The sequence below is a fragment of the Felis catus genome, chromosome B4, assembly GCF_018350175.1.
Source record: "Felis catus isolate Fca126 chromosome B4, F.catus_Fca126_mat1.0, whole genome shotgun sequence".
NCBI classification, from domain to species: Eukaryota; Metazoa; Chordata; class Mammalia; order Carnivora; family Felidae; genus Felis; species Felis catus.
The window spans coordinates 59,118,293-59,145,688 of NC_058374.1; the positions used below are offsets into that span (position 1 = coordinate 59,118,293).

The 27,396-nt window shown below is 36.8% G+C and overlaps 1 protein-coding gene across 21 annotated transcripts in view; it reads right to left on the reverse strand.

The window, feature by feature from the left end:
- LMNTD1 (lamin tail domain containing 1) overlaps nt 1-27,396 on the reverse strand; it is a 533,991-nt gene that overhangs the window by 397,677 nt on the left and 108,918 nt on the right. For all 21 annotated transcript variants that reach the window (XM_045061565.1, XM_023256865.2, XM_045061574.1 and 18 more), the window contains one exon: nt 8,389-8,565. In XM_045061565.1, coding sequence (XP_044917500.1) covers nt 8,389-8,406 — 18 coding nt within the window. In that variant the 5' untranslated portion in view covers nt 8,407-8,565. The remainder of the gene's footprint in view (nt 1-8,388; nt 8,566-27,396) is intronic.

The following is a 27,396-nucleotide window of genomic DNA, read 5'->3' on the forward strand; positions in this document are numbered from 1 at the left end:
GCTTTGCACGGTCACCATGGACCCTGATATGGGGCTCAAACTCACCAAACTGTGAGATCATGACCTGAGCCAAAACCAAGAGTCAGACACTTAACCAACTGAGCCACTCAGGTGCCCCTTCTGGTCTTGAATCTCTTTGTCTTTCTTTTCTGCCATTTTTAGGAGAAACCTCCCTGCTTTTAAGGGTTCATGCAGTTAGATTAGTTGTACCTGAATAACCTCTCTCTTAAAAGGTTAACTCTGCCATATAATATACCATTTTCAGAGGTTCTGTGGATTCTTGGGTGACCATTTTAGAATTCTGCCTACCACACCTAGCCAGCAGAACTAATAACAATATTGTTAGACTTGTATCCTCAAAAGATCAAGATATTATAAGTACAGCCAGAAACTGTTAGAAATAACATTGAGAATCATGTCTAACTTTCTGGACATGGGAGTGTCAAGTTTAAAAGTTTAGACTGACATGATAAAGACTCAATGTCCTTTGAAGAATGTTGCAACATTACTTTAGCAACCAATTTTCCTTACTACATAGTTCTAGGAGACACTAAAATATACAAACTTGCCTTACAAAAAATAAGAAACCATAGCTGTCCTGCCAACCCTACATCTTTAATTCAGCAACCCCTTGATATCCTCTCCTTTATTCGCAGCCATTGGCTTTGAGCCATCTTGCCCTCCATCCCCTAACCCCCAGTTCCTGAGCCTTTAGCATCGTTTCCGTTAACTGCCTTCTATGACCCATCGGGCTCCACTAGAGCTAACCGCTATAGCTCTTCCCTAACCAGGTCTGCATTGCTTCCGGCCATTCTGTGAGCAATTTGTCGGGAGCTCCCTCACTCTCTGCCAAGCCAAGTGGCTCCTATGATTGACTTCTCTCAGCATCACACCACCTACCAAGGAAACCTGTCCTTTCCTCAAAGAATAACTGCTTCTTCCCTGGCTAAACTTGTAACTTTCAAAGTCCTTTTGTCTACCATCCTGTTTTCATGCACTTTGTTCTTCCATTTACACATAATAAAAATACAACATTTATTATTTATGTTACTAAATTTCTTATTTAAAATGACTTATGTCTCCTTTATATTTAGGTCAATATTTTGTCTTAGATTAGGCACACTTGCAGGTGGGCAAGGTACTAGCAAGTGTTAAAATGCTTTGGGAAGGGGGCGCCTGGGTGTCTCAGTCAGTTAAGTGTCGACTTTGGCTCAGGTCATGATCTCATGGTTTGTGAGTTCAAGCTCCACATCGGGCTCTCTGCTATCAGCACAGAGCCTGCTTCAGATACTGGGTCCCCCTCTCTCTGCTCCTCCCCTGCTCATGCTCTCTCTTTCTCTCTCAAAAATAAATAAGCATTTTAAAAAATGCTTTGTGAAATATTTGCTCAGTGATGATGACTTTCATGGTATTGAGATGTTCTGGGGAGATATCCCCAATTTAATGCCTATATATCACCCAAATGCCAAGACCTATAAGGTTAAGATGATCCCAGGTTTATAAATGGTAAATTGACAGCCACATTGTTGGAAATTGAGAGGTTAATAGAAGTAAGAATTTTAAGGTGACTTTTCCTGTTTAACTGGAACAAAAGTTGCTCCTAACTAGTTTCCTGTAAGCACATTCCCTGGCTCCTATATCTCAGAGGCCAATGTCAGAATTTTTTTCTGGTTATTAAACATGTATTTTTTTATTTTGATTTTGATTAATAATTGATATATTCATGCAAGTAAAATAAAGTGTTTTTCCTTAGTCACTGCATTCAATTTAAAACAAAGTGTTGACCTATCATGGTTTCCTAAGCTGAAATGCAAGCCTTGTGAAATTCCATTTTTTTTTAATGAGTAAACTTTATCAAAGCAGAAAACCTTGCTTCAAAAATAAATTTTGGAAATCTAAATGTAAGCAAATTTTATCAACTTCTAAAAATAAAAATATTCTAAGTATTCTTGGCCACAGGCCGAAACTTATTTTTAACGTCACTTAAAATGTTTTATTTCTTTTCCCTCTATGTCATTAGGTAAGTTGTCCCTGATTCCGGGTAACAAAAATGAAGCAGTATGACAATTGAGGAAATCATTTCCTGATAATATCATATCAATTTCCTGATTAAGATCATCATAATCAACTTGGGTAGCAGGCACGTGGAAACCTTCAAAGGTAGGAGAGAAGGATTTTCATTCACCAGCAATGTCATCACCAGACCTTTGCCCTGGACTTCACCCTGAAGAATCCCTGTCAGGTCTTTTTCCTGCCTACTAGATCCAAAATAAAGCTTTGCAGCCAAAATATTCAGTGACAGATGGCTCATTTCATTGCTGTAATGTTACCCTTTGGGTCTCTGAGGGAATGGTTCCAGGAATAGAAAGCAGGGCAAACATAGGAGTGGATTTATAACAAAATCTAACACAATCAGAGTTTCTCCAGTCACTGATGGAGAAATTCTTCTTATTCAACAACATGAGTGGCCCCTCTTCTATGTATGGTAATTAGTGCATAGACGGAGGAATGGGTCCAATCCTTCCTCTGACCCTGACAAGTTCAATGATTTTGAGCCTGCTCCTTAATTTCCTCATAAGTAAAATGAGCATCATAATAGCAGTTAACAAAGGCAACAAAAGCAAGAATAAACATGTGGAACTACATCAAACTAAAAAGCTTCCACACAACGAAGAAAACTATCAACAAAATGAAAAGGCAACCCATTGAGTGACAAAATATTTGCAAATCATGTGTCCAGTAAGGAGTTAATATTGAAAATATATAAAGAACTCATACAACTCAACAGAAATAAAAAATCTTAGCCTTAGCTAAGAACTCAATAAATGGTACTTAACATTTTCTTCCCCATCTTTGATTAATTTGCTTTTGTATTAAAGAACAATGCATAACGGAACATAAAACAAGAGGCACAACATAGGAAACCTATTAATGGAAATGACAGTTTATTAATATTCTTATTTCAGAATGGACTTAAGACTAAATAAGACTAAAGTTAGCATTCTACCGTGTTATTATAAAATGGGGGTAGAGGGGTTGTTCCTACTGAAAGAGGCCTTAAGAGAATTAGTTATTCTTTCCACTGCTGAGATCTCTAAGGCTATGGAAGATTGTGACTTATTTCTAGTCATGTCTAAGAAGCTGTCTTGGTAAAATTTCTTACAGTGCTCATTAGAATTGGTTCTAAATTTCATTTTTTAGTTGCTTCCTTTTTTGTGAAAAGGGATGTATTTTTTCCATCACATGCATTTATAAAGTTAGAATTCATGAAGATTCTGGGTCTTTTTTGTTTTTTGTTTTTTGTTTTTTCCCCTAACTTGGCATATCCCCATATTTTCCCTAAGTTCTGTATTTATATTGCTATTTTACAGGTTGTCCTGGTATCATTGCTTCACCATTTGGCACCGGGGTCAACATAACATAGTTTTACCATCATTATCTAAACAGCACCACGCCATCTGAATGTATTTCACAACTGCCATCCTCTGTTCCATGCCTATGGGTCTGCTTTCACATCCTGTTACCCCTCCATCTGCTCCTAAAGAATGCCATGAGGGAGTGATGGTGCTTCATAAAGAGTTTTAAGATGGGGCGCCTGGGTGGCGCAGTCGGTTAAGCGTCCGACTTCAGCCAGGTCACGATCTCGCGGTCAGTGAGTTCGAGCCCCGCGTCGGGCTCTGGGCTGATGGCTCAGAGCCTGGAGCCTGTTTCCGATTCTGTGTCTCCCTCTCTCTCTGCCCCTCCCCCGTTCATGCTCTGTCTCTCTACGTCCCAAAAATAAATAAACGTTGAAAAAAAAAATTAAAAAAAAAAAAAAGAGTTTTAAGATCTTGACCTTCATTTGAGTTTAGTCACTGCGTATCACTGGATTCCTAACTTCCTTTCCTCAAGATTCTTTCCAAACTGAAAGTGACACCAAGTGAATCAGATTCATGTTTTCAAAAGCTCACAAGCTTTCTCTCTAATTATGATTGATTTGGGCCTAATGCCATTTATAGTTAATCATAAAGTACCAGAATCTTTACATATTTTACTTTTATTATTATGATATCCTCATGTGTTAATAAGTGCTATTATCCCCATTTTATAGATGTGGAAACCAAGAATTGGGGAATTTAAGTAACTTCCCCAAGAGTCTACAGTAAGTGGCTGCCTTTCCCACTAAGCCAAGATGTCTAAAAGAGTCCTTTGAAGGGCATAACAATTGTTCTCAACTGTTACTATGTATGAAAGTTATCTGACATGTTTATTAAAAGTGTATCCCATAGTTCATCCCCTAAATTCCAGGCTCCATCCTCCAGATTCCAATTCAGTGGGTGGATCCAGGCTCTTCCTTTCTACAAACTCTCTGGGAGGCTCTGATATAGGCCATCTGTGCAGCACACCCAGCTCAGGAGAGACACAGCCTGACTCTGCATTCCCAGCTATGTACCAGCCCCTAATGAAGCATCACCACATTTCCTGCTTTTCTTCTCCTGAAAGCCATAAAATAACCGAGTGCTGAGATTTACTTTTATAACAAAACTGAAGCTGAACGGGGTTTTCCAGAATTCAGGTTTTGTTGGGAGGCAGAATTGTAGCCTGGGGGTCAATAAAACTGGCTTCTTTGTCTCTTTCCTTTACTGACTTCTTGCATGTCACTTGATAAAATAACCTCATTGTGTCTCCATCTTCTCTTCTGTAAATGAAATGTGAAAATTCATGTCCAGTACTCACCTAAAAGACCACTAAAGAGGAAAACTGACTGCTGGAGAAGCATGAAAAGCTCCTGGTAAAAAGCATGATCTGAGTCCTCAAGATTCAGTTATTCTCTTATCCAAGAGGGGTGTGCTGATTTTATCATGACTGACACTTATTTCACAGAACATGAGGGATAAAACATTTTGTTGGCATTTGTGAGACTGGGGTGTGGTACTATGCAATCAGCAGATGTTGAGTTCTTGGAAAAGTTGTTTTAAGTCTATGTACCTCATTTTTTTCATGTATGAAACAGGAAGACATAATAATATCAACTTCATGGGGTGTTGAGTTCTGTCACTTCTTGATTTGCGTAAACGAGCTTTGATGAATTACTCAGCCTAAATATTTTCATCCTCAATAGTCTAGCTTCAAGCTATTGAAAACATCAGTATGTTCACTCTTATGTCCCTGCTCTATGCTTTGAGATACTAGGTTTTACAGAAAACAAATATGACACTGTCCCTGCTCTTAGGAAAGTTACTCTCAAGTAGATGAGACAATCTATTGTGGTACCTAAAACAAATGATTTGACAGGATTTTCACAATGGGGAGAAAGGGAGGAAAGCTAGATACAGAAAAGTATACAGAATATGATGTTAGGTTTTTTTTTTTTTTTTTTAAGTTTCTTTATTTTAGAGAAAGAGAGAGAGAGACAGAGTGAAAGTAGGGGGACAGGGAGACACAGAATCTGAAGCAGGCTCCAGGCTCTGAGCTGTCAATACAGAGCCCATCGCCAGGCTAGAATCCACAAACTGAGAGATCACGACCAGAGCGGAAGTCAGATGCTTAACTGACTAAGCCACCCAGACACCCTTGACCTTAGTTTTTAAAAACAAATTTAAAACAATTACCAATTTCTCCATAGCTTTGTATATATCCGTTATACATACATACATAAAATATATGTATCTATATTTACATAATATATAATTTACTAAATATACATAAACATATATATCATTAATGTAAGTAAGATATTTTGGAGAGAGAATAAAGAAAATAAAGGAATAAAGAAAAGGAAGGAAACATAAAAGAAACATAAGTAAGTAATAAACAGTTTTAAAAATACATAGATATCTGTGATAAAAAGAGCATATATGATATGATACCATCTAAGTAAATTTGCATCTGTGTGTGTGTATATATGAGACTCATGAAAACACAGACAAAACACTAACAGTGGCTATTTCAAGGTAGTGAGATTTAAGTGATCTTAACTCTTTTTCTATATCTATATATGTATATATATTTATATTTTAATATATATTAATTACTATATAAATATATTAAATATACTTTATTTTAATATATATCAAAATATATTAATATGTCAATATATTTAATATAAATATTTTATATTATATATATATTTTATATTATATATATTTATATATTTTTCTATTTTTTATAATGACATGTTATTTATAATAACTGAAAACATGTTAGAGACAAGAGACTGTCAAAGTATTTATTATTGTACATGATGTATTGTTTTACTTTGTCTTTTCAAATGGTCTCTAAAATGTATGAAATACTTTGAAATGAGAAAAATGATATTCTTTAAAGAGGTATTCTCAGTAGTAATAAAATGCTGTGGAAAAAGGATACTCTCAAGAGAAGAAGGCCAAGGCTGCTTTAGTATCCAAATAAGCCAAAGTGCTAGTTTTGCCAGAAGAAATTCAAGTCACTGAACTTGTCTTTTGCTTCTTTTTTTTCCTTCGTAAGTGTTTTGAATTAAGTAAACTTAGATTTGTTCAAAGAATCTATCTACTTTTAAAAATTTTACAGTATGGTTTTACTTATGTTTTTCCAACTCATTATCATTTTCTACAACTCAACATGTCCCAAGCTGAACTTATTACTTCCTTTCCGCCTCAAGTTACTTCTGTTCCTGTTTCCTTTTTTAAGAGGTATGTCACCACGTTTATCCAAATCACCTAAATCGGATATCTGGGAGTCACCTTGGATTTCTCCCTCTGCATCCAATGAGTCAAGCATTTTTATAGATGCTACATCCATCAGATCTCTCCTTATCACATCTCTTCTCCATAGCTGCTGTCCTCATTGGTCCTACCCAGATTGTAGCAATTATCTCTAAATTAGTCTCCTTATCTCCACTTTGAAAATTTGATCAAGCAAAAGAATGTCAAAACTTCTTTACGTGCTATGCAAACGGATGTGAATTGTTTGCCTATTTTCATCTCCTTCAATGAAACACCCTCTCCCCAAAACATGCTGTCTTGGGGACTGTCGGTCACAATATTCTCACTCCCCATGATATTACAAGCCAGGCAGTGGCAGCTTCATCCCCCTTGGATCAATGACTAGTTCAGGGATGACCTTATGATAAGTAGGGTCAGACATTCTGTCCCAGGACTTTTCTACTACAGATAGAAGAAAAACTCTCTCTTGCTTTTGGCAAACCACAGATTAATTAATTGCTGTAAGACTTATTTCTTCGAAGCTTTCTAGGAGAACATGTTCAAATAGTGTAAAGACACGGAGAAAACCAATTCTTTTACTTATCCTATAAGTAGGCAAAGATTTTCATCTGGTTTTAGAACCAATTCCAATATTAATAAGGTAACCAGGTTAGTGGTGATTTAAGATTTCTCCTTTATTATCAGTGTGATGGTTCCAAAAATTAATTAATTCCAATTTCTAATTTCAACCAGACTATAAATGCCATTATTTTTTAATCATCCCACATTATAGGATTGCCATAGCAATTTTCTATTTTTTCTTCTAACTTTTATTGATTAAAAACATGCATAAAAAATACACAAAGTGTATAGTTTAATAAATCTTCACAATTGAATACAATTTTGCTACTGCATATATATTTTATGCACATAAAAATTTTTTAGGATGTTTAAGGTCAGGACCATGTTTTCATTTTTCTCAACATCTGGTTCAATCCCAGGCCTAATAATAATGCCCACTATTGATGTGACTGTAGTTTACCTACCAGACATTTTACACCCAGAAGTTATCAGGTAAAAGGGTAGAAAGGCTACTCCAGCACATTCATATGACAATAATTCTGTCAACAGCTAACAATTATCAGGTGCTTATAGGTACTATTGCCATAGTTTTACAGATTAGCAAACTGTGCTAGACGGAGATTTAAAAAGTGACTGAGATCAAATAGCCAGTAAGTTGAAGAGCAAGACCCCAAGAAAAAAAAATTCCCATGATATAAATTAAGCCCCCGGGGTGCCTACGTGGGTCAGTAGGTTAAGTGTCCAACTTTGGCTCAGGTCATGATCTCACAGTTCATGGGTTTGGGCCCTGCATTGGGCTCTGTGCTGACAGCTCAGAGCCTGGAGTCTGTTCTGTGTCTCTCTCTCTTGTTCTGCCCCTCCTCCACTCATGCTCTCTCTCTTTATCTCTCAAAAATAAAATACTTAAAAATTTTTTTTTAAAAATTTAAGACACTGAGGTCTTCCACTATGGTAATTACCTTTTTCACTGAGATGAAAAAAAACTTAGCAATTTTTCTAAAGACCAAGAGACAGAGTACCATTTTCTTTAGTAAACATTAGCAATGATTCAGCCTTGGAGGAGGGAGGCAGTTGAGTGAACTCTAATAGCATTTAAAATTCTGCAAAAAAGACAAGCAAGAGCACATGTAAAAATTAGACTTACTTTTTTTATTATAGGCATCTGGCATTTCTTCCTGGATTCAGATCACCTCTGAAGCACTGACTTCTTTTCCAGACTGTTGCTTTTTTGGAATCGGTGGAATCCTTAATTTGGGTTCTCTTCCTAATGGATGGGATGATGCTTCTGAGTGGCCAGGCTATCTCTGATCTCTTGAAATGCCTGTAATTTTATTGTAATAAGATAAATGAGAAAGTCAGATTGTCTTTGAGGCCATTGAGAAAATCCCAACCAACCAACCAAACAAACAAAAACAAAACTCACAAAATCATTTACCCAAATTGCTTAAGGTGAGGAAATTCTTAAGATTCCTTAAGATATGTTAGAAAAAGAGAGAGTGGTCCAAGATGGTAGCATAAAAAGACCCTGAACCTACCTCATCCAATAGACACACCAAATCTACAACTACATATAGAATAATTCCCACTGAAAAAAAACTCTGAAAACTAGCTGAATAGCTTCCTCCACAACAACAGATAAAAGGGCTAGGAGAAGGGTAAGGAGGAAGAGGGATAGGAAAGGAAGAGAGGAAATCTTACCAAACCTACATACAGCAGCGCAAACTAGGGAAGGATCTCATAGACCAGAACCTCTCCTTGAAAAGTGAAGCATTTGTGCCCACCCCATATTGGGCATCCTAACCCTTGGGACCTGCACCAGAGAGGAGGTACAAGGAATGTTTGGCTTTTGAAATCAATGAGGCTTACATTCAGGGGACCCGGGGGACTGTGGGAATCTGAGATACTCCTTTTGAGGACCTCCTAGGCAGCCTCACTCATTCCAAGAAGCAGGGAAAACACAGCAGTTTGAGAGGTGACTGAATTATCTGTGAAGGTGATTCAGTTGCTAATTTTAAAGCATCTGTCAGACATATATTAATTGATGAGGGAGCATAAGGCGAGCTGAGGGCAAAGTACAAACTAACAACACCCCCCCACACACACACCCAGGTGGGATATGTGTGATATTTCTTAGGTACTCCTGGCTGCCTAAAAACAAAGAAAAGGACAGAAAGCAAGTGGTTAAACTGACAGAGTATCCATCAGTTTACAAATATCTTAGTAAATTACAAAAAGGCAATCTTATCAATAGCCTAATCTCCAGGAACTCCCTACTATCTTAATGACAATGCTTTGCTAGAAGGAAAAAATAACCTTAGCTTAACAATAGTGAGGACTCCAGTAGTCTGTGTCATTAGTACATGGAAATCCCTTTAAGAAAACTCCTTTTGACTTTATCTCCTCCAACTCCACAGTATATAAGCAGTCACTCTTCACAACCCCAGTGCAGCTCTTTCTGCCCACAAGTCCTGTTCCTGTGCTTTAATAAAATCACTTTTTCTGCACCAAAGATTTCCTTAAGAATTCTTTCTTGGGGCACCTGGGTGGCTCAGTCTGTTAAGTGTCCGACTTCGGCTCAGGTCATGATCTCATGGTTCATGGGTTGGAGCTCTGTGCTGACAGCTCAGAGCCTGGAGTCTGTTTCTGATTCTGTGTCTCTGCCCCTCCCCTGCTCATGCTCTGTCTCTCAAAAATAAATAAATGTTAAAAAAAATTTTAAGAATTCTTTTTTCTCTGTCATCTCCAAAGAACCCCCACCACCACTTCAAAACTCCATCATTAATTAGTTAGTGAAGGCATTAGAGAGTGACATTTTTTGCACTCTCTCTGCCTTGCTAACACAGGCAGACACACATGGACACAACCTTGAAGTCTTGCCCCTAGAGCTCATCCTGGTCCTCACTAAAGCCATAGGCATACTCTGCCCCTAGCACTCTTATCTGGCATCACTAAAACTGCAAGCATGCCCTGCCCCCAACACTCTTTCCTGAACTCGATAAAGCCACAGGCAACCACAGCCCCACTAAAGCTGGTGGGGAGGTCAATCCACACAGTAGAGGTGTTTTGATTGTCTGGTTCTGGTGGCCAAAGGAGCTTGTGCTTCTTGACCTAAAGGGACTGTAACAATTAGAAAGACATTTATGGGCAAGATACCACACCTAGGATGCTACACAGGCAGCACACTGAAACAATATCCCCAGTCTACATGAAAAAGGCCCACTTAATTGTCCTGGAGCTTCAACCTGACTGACAAGATTCAGGTTTTCCACATATCTAAAGACTACAGAGTTGCTCTGAGGGAATGTAGGCAAGGACATACCATCTGTGCACCCTCCCTTGGCCTCACCACAGCTCACTGGTACCCCCCATAAAGCAGCTTAAACACTTGTCTGAAGCCCTGATTCTTGCAAATGTTATTCAGGGGACATGTCCAGATCTCCTAGTCCAGAGGTCAGCATCTATAATTGAGATCCCACAGGACTATATATATTTGCACACTTTAAAAGTTGTTGTCTGAGGATCTGGCTTCTAATCAGCCTGAATCTAGGTACTGACTGAGATCACTCCCTTTGGAACAGTGACAGTTTCTGGCATATGCTCAACAACTGGGACCTGTAAAGAATAAATCAGGCTACTCGTTAGGCTACTCAGGCAATCCCAAAGGTTTGACAGGCAACCAAAAGTGAGGAAAGAGTTAAAAGACAAGGTCCATCTACTACACAAGGACACTTTTTCAACTAGGAGAGGTAGTTGTTTCACCTAACATATGGAAACAAACATAGAGAATCAAGCAAAATGAAAAAGCAGGAATATGTTCCAAATGAAAGAACAAGATAACCTCAGAAAAGACCTTGATGAAACAGAGATAAGTATTCTACTTATAAAGACTTTAAAGTAATGGTCATAAAGATGCCCACCAAATTCAGGAGAATAATGATGAACATAGTAAGAACTTCAATAAATGACAGAAAATATAAGAAAGTACCAGACAGAAGTCACAGAGCTGAAGAGTACAATAACTGAACTGAAAAACACACTAGTGGGGTTCCACAGGAGACGAGATGAAGCAGAAAAAAGGGTCAGAGACCTAGAAGACAGGACCGTGGAACTTACCCAAACAGAGCACATCAATGACAAAAAAGAATTTCAGAAGTGAAGATAACTTAAGAGACCTATGAAATAACATCAAGCAGAATAACATTTGCATCTTAGGTGTCTCAGAAGGAAAAAAAGAGAAAGGGGAAGAGAACTTACTTGAAGATGCAATAGCTAAAAATTTCCCTTCCCTGGGAAAGGAAGCAGACATTCAGGTACAGGAAGCCCAGAGAGTTCTAAAAAAGATGAATCCAAAGAGATTCATACAAAGACACATTATAATTAAAATGCCAAAATTTAAAGATGAAGAAAGAATCTTAAATGGAGCTAGAGAAAAACAACTTGGTATATACAAGAGAATCCCCATAAGACTACTAACTGATTTTTCAAAAGAAACTCTGCAAGCCAGAAGGGAGTGGCATAATATATTCAAAGTGCTGAAAGAAAAGAACTTCCAATCAAGAATACTCTATCTGGGATGGGTATTATTCAGAATTGAAAGACAGATCAAAAGATTTCTAGGCAAGAAAGAGGTAAAGTACATCACCCCACTAAGCCAGCTTTATAAGAAATGTACAAGGGTCTTCTTTAAGCTGAAAAGAAAAGGTACTAGCTGATAACAACAACAACAAAATTACCAAAGTTAAGATCTCGCTGGTAAAGGTACATATAAAAGTAGTGGATTAACCATTTATAATGCTAGTATGAAGGTTAAAAAACAAAAGTAGTAAAATCAATTTTAACTACAATAGTCAGTTAAAGGATAAACAAAATTTAAAAAAATGTAAAATATGATACCAAGAACAAAAAATATGCAGGGATGAGTAGTAAAAAAAAGTAGAATTTTTTCGAATCATTCATATTTAAGTTGCTACCGACTTAAAGGAGACTATTGTATATGAACCTCATGATAACCACAAAGCAAAACATACAGTAGATACACAAAATATAATAAGAAAGGAATCTAAATGTAACAGTAAAGAAATTCATAAAACCACAAGAGAAGTGAGCAAGAGAAGAAGAAAGGAGCAGAGAGGAACTACAAAACCACCAGAAAACAATGAACAAAATGTCAACAAGTACATACCTATCAATAATTACTTTAAATGTAAAGGGACTAAATTTTCTAATCAAAGATATAGAGTAGTTGAATGGATTAAAAAAAAAAAAAAACAAACAAGCATGGGGCGCCTGGGTGGCGCAGTCGGTTAAGCGTCCGACTTCAGCCAGGTCACGATCTCACGGTCTGTGAGTTCGAGCCCCGCGTCAGGCTCTGGGCTGATGGCTCGGAGCCTGGAGCCTGTTCCTGATTCTGTGTCTCCCTCTCTCTCTGCCCCTCCCCCGTTCATGCTCTGTCTCTCTCTGTCCCAAAAATAATGTTGAAAAAAAAATTAAAAAAAAAAAACAAGCAAACAAACAAGACTCATTATGTGTCCACAACAGACTCACATCACATCTAAAAATATACATACACTTAAAATTAAGAGATGGAAGGTTTTCCACACAAAAGAAAATTTTTAAAAAGCTGAAAGTTATATCAAACAAAATACTTTAAAACAAAGACTAATAAAAGACAAAGTAGAGCATTACTTAATGATAAAAGGGTAAATCCAAAAAAAGAATACAATATTTGTAAATATTTACCTTCCCAACCTAGGAGTACCTAAATATATAAAGCAAATATTAACAGATGTAAGGGGGGAAATTGGCAACAATACAGTAATAGTAGGGGACTTTAACACCCCCACTTACATGGATGGATAAATCCATTTGGATACAGTAATTAATAAGGAAATATCAACCTTAAAACACATTAGATCAGATGGACTTAATAAATATGTACAGATAATTCCATCCAAAAGCAGCAAAATACACATCCTTCTCAAGTGTATATGGAACATTCTCCAGGATATATCACATGTTAGACCACAAAACAAATCTCAATAAATTTAAGGAGACTGAAATCATATGAAGAATCTTTTTTGATCACGATATAAAACTAGAAATCAATTACAATAAGAAAACTAAAAAAATCACAAATACATGAAGATTACACAACATAGTACTGAACAACCAATGGGTCAATGAAGAAATCAAAAGGAAAACTAAAAAATACCTCAAGACAAAAGAAAATGGAAATACAACAACATAAAATCTATGGATGCAGCAAAAACAGTTCTTTTCTTTAAAATTTTTTTTAATGTTTATTTTTGAGAGAGAGACACAGTATGAGCAAGGGAGGGCAGAGAGAGAGGGAGACACAGAATACAAAGCAGGCTCCAGGCTCTGAGCTGTTAGCACAGAGCACAACATGGGGCTCAAACTCACAAACCATGAGATCATGACCTGAGCCAAAGTGGGACTCTTGACTGACTGAACCCCCCAGGCACCCTGCAGCAGAACCAGTTCTAAGAGGGAAATTCAGAGCAAGAAATAAAAAAAAAAAAAAAAAAAAGCTCAAGAAGTAAGAAATAAGCTCAAGAACTAAGAAAAAACTCAAATGAACAATCTAACTGTATACCTAAAGGAGTTAAAAAAGGAAGAACAAATAAATCCCAAAGGTAGTAGAAGGAAAGAAATAATAAAGATTTGAGTGGAAATAAATGAAATAGAGATTTAAAAACAATAGAAAAGATCAATAAAACTAACAGCTACTTCTTTGAAAGGATGAATAAAACTGACAAACCCTTAGGTAGACTCACCAAGGGGAAGAGAGGTGTCAAACAAGTAAACTTAGAAATGAAAGAGAAGTTACAAAGATACCACAAAAATATAAAAAAAATCATAAGAGACTTACTGTGAATAATTATATGCCAACAATTGTACAATACAGAAAAATGAATAAATTCCTAGAAATTATGATTCTTCAAAAAATTAATAAATTCCTAGAAATATACAATCTTTATGGTTCTTTATGAATCATGAAGAAATACAAAGTCTGAATAGACTGATGACTAGTAAGGCAATTGAATCAATAATAAAAAACCTCCCAAAAAACAAAAGTCCAGGACCAGACAGCTTAATTGGTGAATTCCAGAAAACTTCCAAAGATTTAATACCGATCCTTCTCAAACTCTTCCAAAAAATTGAAAAGGAGGAAATTCATCCAAATTCGTTTTATGAGGCCAGCATTACCCTGATACCAAAACCAGACAAGAAAACTACAAGAAAAGAAAAAAGAAAAAAAGAAGAAAGAAAGAAAGAAAGAAAGAAAGAAAGAAAGAAAGAAAGCAAGCAAGCAAGCAAGCTACAGGCCAATATCCCTGATGAACATAGATGCAAAAATCCTCAACAAAATATTAGCAAACTGAATTCAACAATGCATTAAAAGGATCATACATCATAAGCAAGGAGGTTTTATTCCACAATGAAAGGATGATTCAACACCTACAAACCAATCATGATACATCATATTAACAAAACGAAGGATAAAAAAACATATCATCATCTCAATAGATACAGAAAAAGCATATGGCAAAATTCAACACCTATTTATGATTAAAAAGTTCCAACAAAGTGAGGATAGAGGGAATATACGTGAACATAATAAAGGTGATATATGACAACTCACAGCAAACATCATACTCAACAGTGGAAAGCTGAAAGCTTTTCCTCTAAAATCAGAAACAAGATAATGCCCACTCTCATTCAACATTTCATTCAACATTGTATTAGAAGCCCTAGCCATGACAATTAAGTAAGAAAAAAAAAAGCAGTCAAATAGGGGGCGCCTGGGTGATTCAGTAGGTTAAGGGTCCGACTTTGGCTCAGGTCATAATCTTGTGCTTCATGAGTCTGAGCCCCATGTCAGGCTCTCTGCTGACAGCTCAGAGCCTAGAGCCTCTTTCGGATTCTGCGTCTCCCTCTCGGTCTGCAACCCACCGCCACTCCCCTGCTCACACTCTGTCTCTCTTTCAAAAATAAATAACTATTTTTTTTAAAAAGCAAACAAATAGGAAAGAAAGAGGTAAAACTGCCACTATTTGGAGATGACTTCATTCTATATGTGGAAAACCCTAAAGATTCCACCAAATAACTCTTAGAACTAATAAATAAATTCAGTAAGGTTGCAGGATACAACATCAATATATTAAAATTGGTTGTGTTTCTATACACTAATAACAGAAATTTACCAGAAAGAGAAATTTAAAAAACCATTCCATTTACAATGGCATCAAAAAGAATAAAGTACCTAGGAATCAATTTAATCAAGGAAATGAAATGCCTGTACACTGAAAACTATACGACATTAATAAAAGAAATTGAAGATACGAATAAGTGGAAAGATATTCCATGCTCATAAATTGGAAGAATCAATATGGTTGAAATATCTGTATTATGAAAGCAATGTACAAATTCAATGTAATTTTTATCAAAATTCCAATGACATTTTTCCCAGAACTAGAACAAATAATTCTAAAATATGTATGGAACCAAAAAACACTCAAAAGAGCCAAAGCAATCTTGAGAAAGAAGAACAAAGCTGGAAGTATCCTGCTCCCTGATTTCAAACTATATTACAAAGCTACAGTAATTAAAACAGTTTGGTATTGGCATAAAACAGATGCATAGATCAATGGAACAGAATAGAGAGTTCAAAAGTAAACCCACACATAAATGGTCAATTAATCTATGACAAAGGAGGCAAAAATATACAATGGGAAAGGACAGTTTCTTCAACAAAAGTTGTTGGGAATACTGGACATGCAGAATAATGAAACTGGACTGCTATATTACACCACACACAAAATAAATGCAAAATGGATTGAAGACTTAAATGTAAAACCTGGAATAATAAAAAAGAAAACGTAATCAGAACACTATTTGACATTATTCTTAGCACTATTTTTTTGATCTGGCTTCTCAGACAAGGAGAACAAAAGCAAAAAACCCAAATGAGACTACATTAAACTAAAATGCTTCTACACAGTGAAGGAAACCATCAATAAAATAAAAAGGCAACGTTCTGAATGGGGGAAGATATTTGCAAATCATATATCAGATAAAGGGCTAATATCCAAAATACACAAAGAGCTCAATAACAACAACAACAAAATGTTGATTGAAAAATAGGCAAATAATTTGAATAAACATTTTTCCAAAGAAGATATACACAGATGGGCAATAGGCACATGAAAAGATATTCAACATCACTAATCATCAGAGCAATGAAAATCAAAATCTCAATGATATATCACTTCAAACCTCTTAGAATGGTTATTATCGAAAACACAAGAAATAACAAGTGTCAGCGAGGATGTGGAGAAAAGAAATCCCTTGTCCACTGTTGATGGAAATGTAAACTCGTGCCGTCACTATGGAAAACAGGATGGAGGTTCCTCAAAAAATTAAAAATAGAACTATTATATGATCCAGCAATACCACTTCTGGGTATTTATCCAAAGAAAATAAAAACATTAACTTGAGAAGACGTATGTACCCTTATGTCTATTTCAGCATTATTTAGAATAGCCACGATATAGTTATAGTATAAGTGGCCACTGATGGATGAATGAATTAAAAAGTTGTGATATATACACATCAGAATACTACTCAGCATAAAAAAGAAGAAAATCTCACCATTTGCACAATATGGATGGACCTTTACAGTATTATGCAAAGTGAAGTAAGTCAGGCAGAGATAGACAAATACCATATGATTTCATTTATATGTGGAGTCTAAACAAAACAAAACTCATAGATGTGGAGAACAGATTGGTACTTATCAAAGGGGAAAGGGTTTGCAGAGTGAGTGAAAAGGTCGAAAGGTCAATTGTACGGTGATAGATAGCAATTAGACTTATTGTGGTGATCACTTTGTAGTATATGCAAACATCAAATAATTATGTTGTACACCTGAAACTAACATGAAGTTATAAACCAATTTACGTCAATTTAAAAAAGGTATGTTAAAAATAATCCAAGACTCTTTACTTTGACACATAGCTTGAAAAGCTACAGATATTGCTGAAACATTTCTAGGTGATACATTTATGTTCTGATTCTGATTTTATTATAAATATTTCTGCTAAAAAATAAAAAGCAAACAGTAGGTATTAATGATTTGGTAGCTGCCTTTCTTTGGTTATGTTTTTATGTAATATATCTAAGAGGCAAAAAGAAAATTTGGTGAGACAAATATATATACTAATTTGATGCCCTTGCCATGAAATGCTAAAAAGAATACAGTGGAATCAATACATGTTGATTCTGGACTAGAAGAGACCACAACAGGAAGATTGTGTACATTATGGATCTGTAGTCACAGGAGATAAGATAGATTAGAAGCATAAGTTCGAAGTTCCCTTATAATTAAAGTTAATGCATCATTGTAACTTTAAAAGCAAAAGTAAATCTAAGCAATTTAACAGACTTCAAACTGTATTACAAAGCTGTAATCATCAAGACAGTATGGTACTGGCACAAGAACAGATACTCAGATCAATGGAACAGAATAGAGAACCCAGAAACGGACCCACAAACATACGGCCAACTAATCTTTGACAAAGCAGGAAAGAATATCCAATGGAATAAAGACAGTCTCTTCAGCAAGTGGTGCTGGGAAAACTGGACAGTGACATGCAGAAGAATGAACCTGAACCACTTTCTTACACCATACACAAAAATAAACTCAAAATGGATGAAATACGTAAATGTAAGAGGGAGCCATCAAAATCCTCAAGGAGAAAGCAGGCAAAAACCTCTTTGACCTTGGCCACAGCAACATCTTATTCAACACACCTCTGGAGGCAAGGGAAACAAAAGCAAAAATGAACTATTGGGACCCCATCAAAATAAAAAGCCTCTACACAGCAAAGGAAATGATCATCAAAACTAAAAGGCAACTGACAGAATGGGAGAAGATATTTGCAAACAACATACCAGATAAAGGGTTAGTATCCAAAATCTATAAAGAACTGATCAAACTCAACACCAAAAAAACAATCCAGTGAAGAAATGGGCAAAAGACATAAATAGACACTTCTCCAAAGAAGACATCCAGATGGCCAACCGACACATGAAAAAATGCTCCACATCACTCATCATCAGCGAAATACAAATCAAAACCACACTGAGATACCACCTCACACCTGTCAGAATGGCTAACATAAGCAACTCAGGCAACAGCCAATGTTGGTGAGGATGTGGAGAAAGAGGATCTCTTTTGCAATGCTGGTGGGAATGCAAACTGGGGCAGCCACTCTGGAAAACAGTATGGAGGTTCCTCAAAAAATTCAAAATAGAACTACCCTATGACCCAGCAATTGCACTACTAGGTATTTATCCAAGGGATACAGTTACACTGTTTCGAAGGGGCACATGCACCCCAATATTTATGGCAGCACGATCAACAATAGCCAAAGTATGGAAAGAGCCCAAATGTCCATCGATGGATGAATGGATAAAGAAGATGTGGTATATATAATTATAATTATTAATATATCATTTTTTAAAGTGAGAGTCATTTTTTCATTTTCATTTTTTTTAAGTGAGAGTCATTTTTTCATGATTAAAAACTATTGCAGTTATAAAATACTATGATACACAATGCTTATTAGGGAGAAACATGTTCCTAACCTTTAAAATATCTCTGGCTCTTTATTTCTCAAAACAACTATCTGAATAATGTCTTTCAAACCAAGTGGTAGCAACCACAGAAGTCATGCCAGTCTGCATTTGCTTTATTTACTAAATTGATGATCTGAAGAATTGTGAAAGGATGATGATTCCATTAAGCTGTCAGCCCAAACTACTGTGCATGCAGCACTGTAAATTACCCATTTCTTCATTGTGCTCCTCTTATTCTCAAATATTAGACTGGGGTACAGTTAGGCTCAGGAGGGCCCCAGAAGAATATTCTCTGGCCTTGCCTCTCCTGCTTCCCTGCATCCTGCAACTTCTCAATGACATAATCCTTCAAATCTCATCTTACAGGAGTCACAAGGTCATGTTCTATGAAGTTCCAAACAATAGCTGCCTTTTAATATGTTATTTTTCCTGATTCATAGCAACTTTAATATTATCATAAATATGCACCAACATTATTTCTTTCTAAACCAGAAAACCAGGAAGATACCCTCGTCATGACTACAAAAAAAAGGTAATGTTTGGCTAGGCAGAGTGAGCTGCCTATCAGTACAATACTCAGCCGTTAAACAAAGTAGCAGGTAAATAATAACTGAGTTAATAGCTATACAATGGTTCATATTAAAGAAATAATATCAGCTGCTGAACATTCACTATGTTCCATTCACAGTGCTTATCTCATATCTTACAACCTCTGAGTTAGGTGAATTGTTTTCCCAATGTTACAGATGAGGAAACAACAGTTTACAGAAGCTGTGACACTGCTAGCAGCAGAACCAGGATTCCAATCCTGCTTCAAATTTTGACTCTAGAGTTTAATTTTAGACTTCACACAGGAAGCTGTGCGTCCAAACACACAGAGAAACCAAGCTTGGTCCACCATGAAGCTATGACATAAAGAAGAAAATATTGTTTTTTCCGAAAGTTTGATACGTCTATAAGGGTGTTACATAGGCAGTTTACCTAACTTCCATTATGAAATGAAAGAAAAACTAAAGAGCATGGAAAGCTGGTACTCTTTCAGGAATAATGATAATGAGGTAACACCCATAGAGCCCCCCACTAAAGGCCCTGCCTTTTGTTTTAAGTTTCCTATCTGTGGCCCTACAGGCATGAAATTGAAAGGAGCAGACATCCCCATGGCAAAGAAACCCAAATTTCCTATCTGAATTCTCTATAATGTCTCCATTTTCAAGCTTATTTTTATTTTATTCTTTATTTGGTTCCAGTGCATTCTATATCAAGGAAATAGTTCCCAACCTTCCTTTCGAGGCTGTGAGTCTCATGGCCTTCATTCAATTTCTTCTCATCTATTCTACTATTTCCATGTTTATGCTTCATCTTACTCTTTCTACCCTCTTCTGTGGCTGTGAACATTATGAATACCCCTGCTGCTGTCCTGTGAATGTTATAAACCCTCTGCTTACATCATCTTTATTTTTCTCATTTCTGTATGGCATAGCTAAAATAACCCCCCATATTTACATAATAGATAACATCTATATAATCTCTTGTGTATATATTTGCTAAAGACATGCAAACATGTATTTGTTAATTCATGAATTTATTTGCAATTGATATTACAGTATTTATCCCAGAGTACATATTAATTATATAAATTCTTTGACATTTAATTACACATATAGCAATGATTTTTTTAAAGAATCATTAGAAAATGAACTATATTAAATAGCAAATACATAAAAACTTCACATAATAGTGATAATTATGACTGATAACTTATAGCCTTGATAATGATAATAAAGATGGAAATGATGATGATAAATCTACAGACTAAGTATTACTACACTTGTATACACACAAAAAACCTATCTTCCTTAGGTGATGATAAAGAAACCTACAACAAATAAGCCTATGATGATGGTTGACTGTAGTCGTCCCGCTAATATTGCTGTTTACACAATTCCTACTTAGTGATTTTGAATTCAATGAATTTCCAAAGGCATTGCCAGATGCCAATGAATACATAAAGATGACAAAAGAGGAAAAATAGAACAAATGCCTTAAAACATTATCAAGTATCAAAAGCTTTCTATTAACAACTCCTGGAAAGCTGAAAAGTAATTCACCTTGCACTCTGTATCATAATCTAGGTTCACATTTACTTACATAACTGCTGTTGTCAGGAGGCTCTGTTATTACCATTTATTATTTATGGAGTATCAACAGGATTTTAAGACATTGTCCACATATGTTGAGTCACACTCAGTCTACATAGGACAAATGAGATGAAGCATAAAAACCCGGGAGTAGGTGGGAGTATTAAGTTCTTGCTCTCTTTTTTTGTTTGTTTCTATGCTACTTTCCTGGATGACAGAGAACAAAAGCATCACTGTCCTTGATCAAAAAAGGAGAGTAGGAAAAAGAGGAAAACATAGCCTAAGTTAGGACATGTCAAAGAAATGGGAAAAATCGCTTTGATTCATCTATTATAATTCTAGCTTTAGAAGGAATAAAAAAAGAATATTGTTCTCTTGAGTCTCAGGAAGAAAAAAGAAGTCTAAGAAACAAGTGTGAAATCAAACTTAAGAAAAGAAAATGAGTAAGAAAAACTAAGATTTGCTTTGATGCTTACTCCATTGAGTTTTATTGGTGCTGTTTTTACTGTGAATTATGTAAGTGACATGTTAAAATACTTAATTCATGTTCATTTGCCATTAATTTAGTTAAATGGCTCTGTTGGCCATTCTTACAATAAAGACAACTGATAATAATGACAGAATTGAGAAAGACATATTGTAGCCCATGCATCATTTTTTAATACTAGAGGCAAAATAGAATCCAGGACTCTGGAGCTAAACTGTATGGGTTCACATCCTGGCTTTGTCATCTACTAGCTGTGTAACCTTAGACAACTTACTTAACCTCTCTCTGTCTCAATTTCCTCATCTTTAAATATGGACAATAATAGTATCTATCCCACAGTGTTGTTGTAAAAATTCAATTAGTTAATAAATGTAAACATTTAGAACAAGTGCCTTCCATATATTCATCACTATTTCAGTATTTGCTGTTATTTGAAAGTTATTTTTGAAAAAAAAGTGACCAATTATGACATTCATTTCTGGTTTTATGAATTTAAAATATTATTTAATATTCGTAAAACCAGAAATAGAAGAAAATTCTTAATGTTAGGTATCAGTTAAGAATGCTTCAGGTGGAAAGTAACAGAAAACTCCAGGAATGGTGGTTTAAGCTACAAAAACATTCTGTGTTTATTTTAAAAGAATTTCAGAAGCAGACCGTCTCAAATTGGGTCAGTGAGCCAAAAATATAACCCAGGACTCAGGCTCATTCCAGCTTTGTGTTCTGACCATGCTTAGCTGTCAGCTCTTCATTCTCGTGCTGGTTGCTTATTGTTAGAATGGCTGCCACAGCTCCACACATCAAGACTAGATGTAGGCAATGGAGAATTGCCAACAAGTTCTGCACTCACATATGAACGGATATCTATCCCTTAAGAGGATTCAAGTTATTCGTCTTTTAAGACAAACTAGTAGACCTTCCCTAACAGAAGTAAGTAACAGGCTCTCCAATATCAACGAGAGGCCACAGAATGGCTTTAGAGTCAGTCCACTAGCAAGGTCTGTTACTTTGATAATCTATCAGAGGGCTGGCTGCCTGGGTGGCTCAGTCAGTTAAGCATCTGACTCTTGGTTTCCTCACAGGTCATGGTATCACGGTGGTGGGATCAATCCCCACCATTGTGTCGAACTCCTCACTGAGCGTGGAGGCTACTTAAAATTCTCTCTCATCTCTCCCTCTCTCTCTGCCCTGCCCCTGCTCATTCTCTCTCTCTCTCTCTCTTTCTCTCTCTCTCTCTCTCTCTCTCTCTCTCTCTCTCTCTCTCCCTCCCTCTCTCCCTCTCTCTCTCTCAAAAGTAAATAAATAAGCTTTTAAAAAAAAGATAATCTAGGGGCACCTGGGTGGCTCAGTTGGTGAAGTATCCGACTTGGCTCAGGCCATGATCTTGCGGTTTGTGAGTTAGAGCCCCACGTGGGGGTCTTTGCTGACAGCTCAGAGCCTGGAGCCTGCTTGGGATTCTGTGTCCCCCCTCTTTCTGCTCCACCTCCCTCGTGCTCTGTCTCTCTCTGTCTCTCTCAAAAATAAATGAACATTAAACAAACAAAAAAAGATAATCTATCAAAACCAAAGTAAAACATATGCTGAAACAAAGCATTCTGATTGAAGCTAGAAACAAGAAATCCGCTTATTTATAGGTATTATTTAATATTTTTATAGAGGCCTTAGCCAATGGCCATGAGCAACGGAAATCAAAGATAATCAACTGAAAAATTTAGATTTGAAATGAAATAAAATTAAAATTCAATTCCTCTGTCTCACTAGCAACATTTGAAGTATTCAATGGTCTTAAATGGTTAGTGGCTACCATGTTGGACGACAGAGATCGAGAACACTTCTGTCATTTCAGAAAGTTTGATTTGACATTGCTGTAGTTTAGAAGTAAAGTTGTCAGTATCTATCAGCCTTTAAAATGTGAATATTTATTGAATGTACAATTACACTATTGAAAATAATCTATCCTACTGAAACAGTGCACAAAAATGTCTGTATAGGGGCGCCTGGGTGGCGCAGTCAGTTAAGCGTCCGACTTCAGCCAGGTCACGATCTCGCAGTCCGTGAGTTCGAGCCCCGCGTCAGGCTCTGGGCTGATGGCTCGGAGCCTGGAGCCTGTTTCCGATTCTGTGTCTCCCTCTCTCCCTGCCCCTCCCCCGTTCATGCTCTGTCTCTCTCTGTCCCAAAAAAAAAATAAACGTTGAAAAAAAAAATTCAAAAATGTCTGTATAAAATTGCAGTATTATTAGCAGTACCCAAAAGCTGGAAATGATGTAAGTGCCCATCAAGCAAGGGGGATTTAATAAACATTATAACACATCATGCATATATTTGAAAGAATGACATAGGGGCGCCTGGGTGGCGCAGTCGGTTAAGCGTCCGACTTCAGCCAGGTCACGATCTCGCGGTCCGTGAGTTCTAGCCGCGCGTTGGGCTCTGGGCTGATGGCTCAGAGCCTGGAGCCTGTTTCCGATTCTGTGTCTCCCTCTCTCTCTGCCCCTCCCCCGTTCATGCTCTGTCTCTCTCTGTCCCAAAAATAAATGTTGAAAAAAAAAAATTTAAAAAAAAGAATGACATAGATCTATATATAATAATAAGGAAAAATGCTTGCCATGTATTGTTGAGTGAATCAAGCAAGTTACACAAGTACAGTACAATCCCATTTTGATTTTAAATTATAGCTAAATTTGTATAAATTATATGCATACATTTGCATATGTATCAGGACCAGAATAGGGGAAGTGAGTGAGGTGCCTAGAGCACAAAATGTAAGGTACTCACTCTCAATGTCTTTTTATTTTTTTTATTTATTTTTTTATTTTTTATTTTTTTATGATGTAATTTTATTTTTTTTATTATTTTTTTTATATATGAAATTTATTAACAAATTGGTTTCCATACAACACCCAGTGCTCATCCCAAAAGGTGCCCTCCTCAATACCCATCACCCACCCTCCCCTCCCTCCCACCCCCCATCAACCCTCAGTTTGTTCTCAGTTTTTAAGAGTCTCTTATGCTTTGGCTCTCTCCCACTCTAACCTCCTTTTTTTTTCCTTCCCCTCCCCCATGGGTTCCTGTTAAGTTTCTCAGGATCCACATAAGAGTGAAACCATATAGTATCTGTCTTTCTCTGTATGGCTTATTTCACTTAGCATCACACTCTCCAGTTCCATCCACGTTGCTACAAAAGGCCATATTTCATTTTTTCTCATTGCCACGTAGTACTCCATTGTGTATATAAACCACAATTTCTTTATCCATTCATCAGTTGATGGACATTTAGGCTCTTTCCATAATTTGGCTATTGTTGAGAGTGCTGCTATGAACATTGGGGTACAAGTGGCCCTATGCATCAGTACTCCTGTATCCCTTGGATAAATTCCTAGCAGTGCTATTGTTGGGTCATAGGGTAGGTCTATTTTTAATTTTTTGAGGAACCTCCACACTGCTTTCCAGAGCGGCTGCACCAATTTGCATTCCCACCAACAGTGCAAGAGGGTTCCCGTTTCTCCACATCCTCTCCAGCATCTATAGTCTCCTGATTTGTTCATTTTGGCCACTCTGACTGGCGTGAGGTGATACCTGAGTGTGGTTTTGATTTGTATTTCCCTGATGAGGAGCGACGCTGAACATCTTTTCATGTGCCTGTTGGCCATCCGGATGTCTTCTTTAGAGAAGTGTCTATTCATGTTTTCTGCCCATTTCTTCACTGGGTTATTTGTTTTTCGGGTGTGGAGTTTGGTGAGGTCTTTATAGATTTTGGATACTAGCCCTTTGTCCGATATGTCATTTGCGAATATCTTTTCCCATTCCGTTGGTTGCCTTTTAGTTTTGTTGGTTGTTTCCTTTGCTGTGCAGAAGCTTTTTATCTTCATAAGGTCCCAGTAATTCACTTTTGCTTTTAATTCCCTTGCCTTTGGGGATGTGTCGAGTAAGAGATTGCTACGGCTGAGGTCAGAGAGGTCTTTTCCTGCTTTCTCCTCTAAGGTTTTGATGGTTTCCTGTCTCACATTTAGGTCCTTTATCCATTTTGAGTTTATTTTTTGTGAATGGTGTGAGAAAGTGGTCTAGTTTCAACCTTCTGCATGTTGCTGTCCAGTTCTCCCAGCACCATTTGCTAAAGAGGCTGTCTTTTTTCCATTGGATGTTCTTTCCTGCTTTGTCAAAGATGAGTTGGCCATACGTTTGTGGGTCTAGTTCTGGGGTTTCTATTCTATTCCATTGGTCTATGTGTCTGTTTTTGTGCCAATACCATGCTGTCTTGATGATGACAGCTTTGTAGTAGACGCTAAAGTCTGGGATTGTGATGCCTCCTGCTTTGGTCTTCTTCTTCAAAATTCCTTTGGCTATTCGGGGCCTTTTGTGGTTCCATATGAATTTTAGGATTGCTTGTTCTAGCTTCGAGAAGAATGCTGGTGCAATTTTGATTGGGATTGCATTGAATGTGCAGATAGCTTTGGGTAGTATTGACATTTTGACTATTTATTTTTCCAATCCATGAGCAGGGAATGTCTTTCCATTTCTTTAAATCTTCTTCAATTTCCTTCATAAGCTTTCTATATTTTCCAGCATACAGATCCTTTACATCTTTGGTTAGATTTATTCCTAGGTATTTTATGCTTCTTGGTGCAATTGTGAATGGGATCAGATTCTTTATTTGTCTTTCTGTTGCTTCATTGTTAGTGTATAAGAATGCAACTGATTTCTGTACATTGATTTTGTATCCTGCAACTTTGCTGAATTCCTGTATCAGTTCTAGCAGACTTTTGGTGGAGTCTATCGGATTTTCCATGTATAATATCATGTCATCTGCAAAAAGCGAAAGCTTGACTTCATCTTTGCCAATTTTGATGCCTTTGATTTCCTTTTGTTGTCTGATTGCTGATGCTAGAACTTCCAGCACTATGTTAAACAGCAGCGGTGAGAGTGGGCATCCTTGTCGTGTTCCTGATCTCAGGGAAAAAGCTCTCAGTTTTTCCCCGTTGAGGATGATGTTAGCTGTGGGCTTTTCATAAATGGCTTTTATGATCTTTAAGTATGTTCCTTCTAACCCGACTTTCTCAAGGGCTTTTATTAAGAAAGGGTGCTGGATTTTGTCAAAGGCCTTTTCTGCATCGATTGACAGGATCATATGGTTCTTCTCTTTTTTTTTGTTAATGTGATGTATCACGTTGATTGATTTGCGAATGTTGAACCAGCCCTGCATCCCAGGAATGAATCCCACTTGATCATGGTGAATAATTGTTTTTATATGCCGTTGAATTCAATTTGCTAGTATCTTATTGAGAATTTTTGCATCCATATTCATCAGGGATATTGGCCTGTAGTTCTCTTTTTTTACTGGGTCTCTGTCTGGTTTAGGAATCAAAGTAATACTGGCTTCATAGAATGAGTCTGGAAGTTTTCCTTCCCTTTCTATTTCTTGGAATAGCTTGAGAAGGATAGGTATTATCTCTGCTTTAAACGTCTGGTAGAACTCCCCTGGGAAGCCATCTGGTCCTGGACTCTTATTTGTTGGGAGATTTTTGATAACCGATTCAATTTCTTCGCTGGTTATGGGTCTGTTCAAGCTTTCTATTTCCTCCTGATTGAGTTTTGGAAGAGTGTGGGTGTTCAGGAATTTGTCCATTTCTTCCAGGTTGTCCAATTTGTTGGCATATAATTTTTCATAGTATTCCCTGATAATTGTTTGTATGTCTGAGGGATTGATTGTAATAATTCCATTTTCATTCATGATTTTATCTATTTGGATCATCTCCCTTTTCTTTTTGAGAAGCCTGGCTAGAGGTTTGTCAATTTTGTTTATTTTTTCAAAAAACCAACTCTTGGTTTCGTTGATCTGCTCTACAGTTTTTTTAGATTCTATATTGTT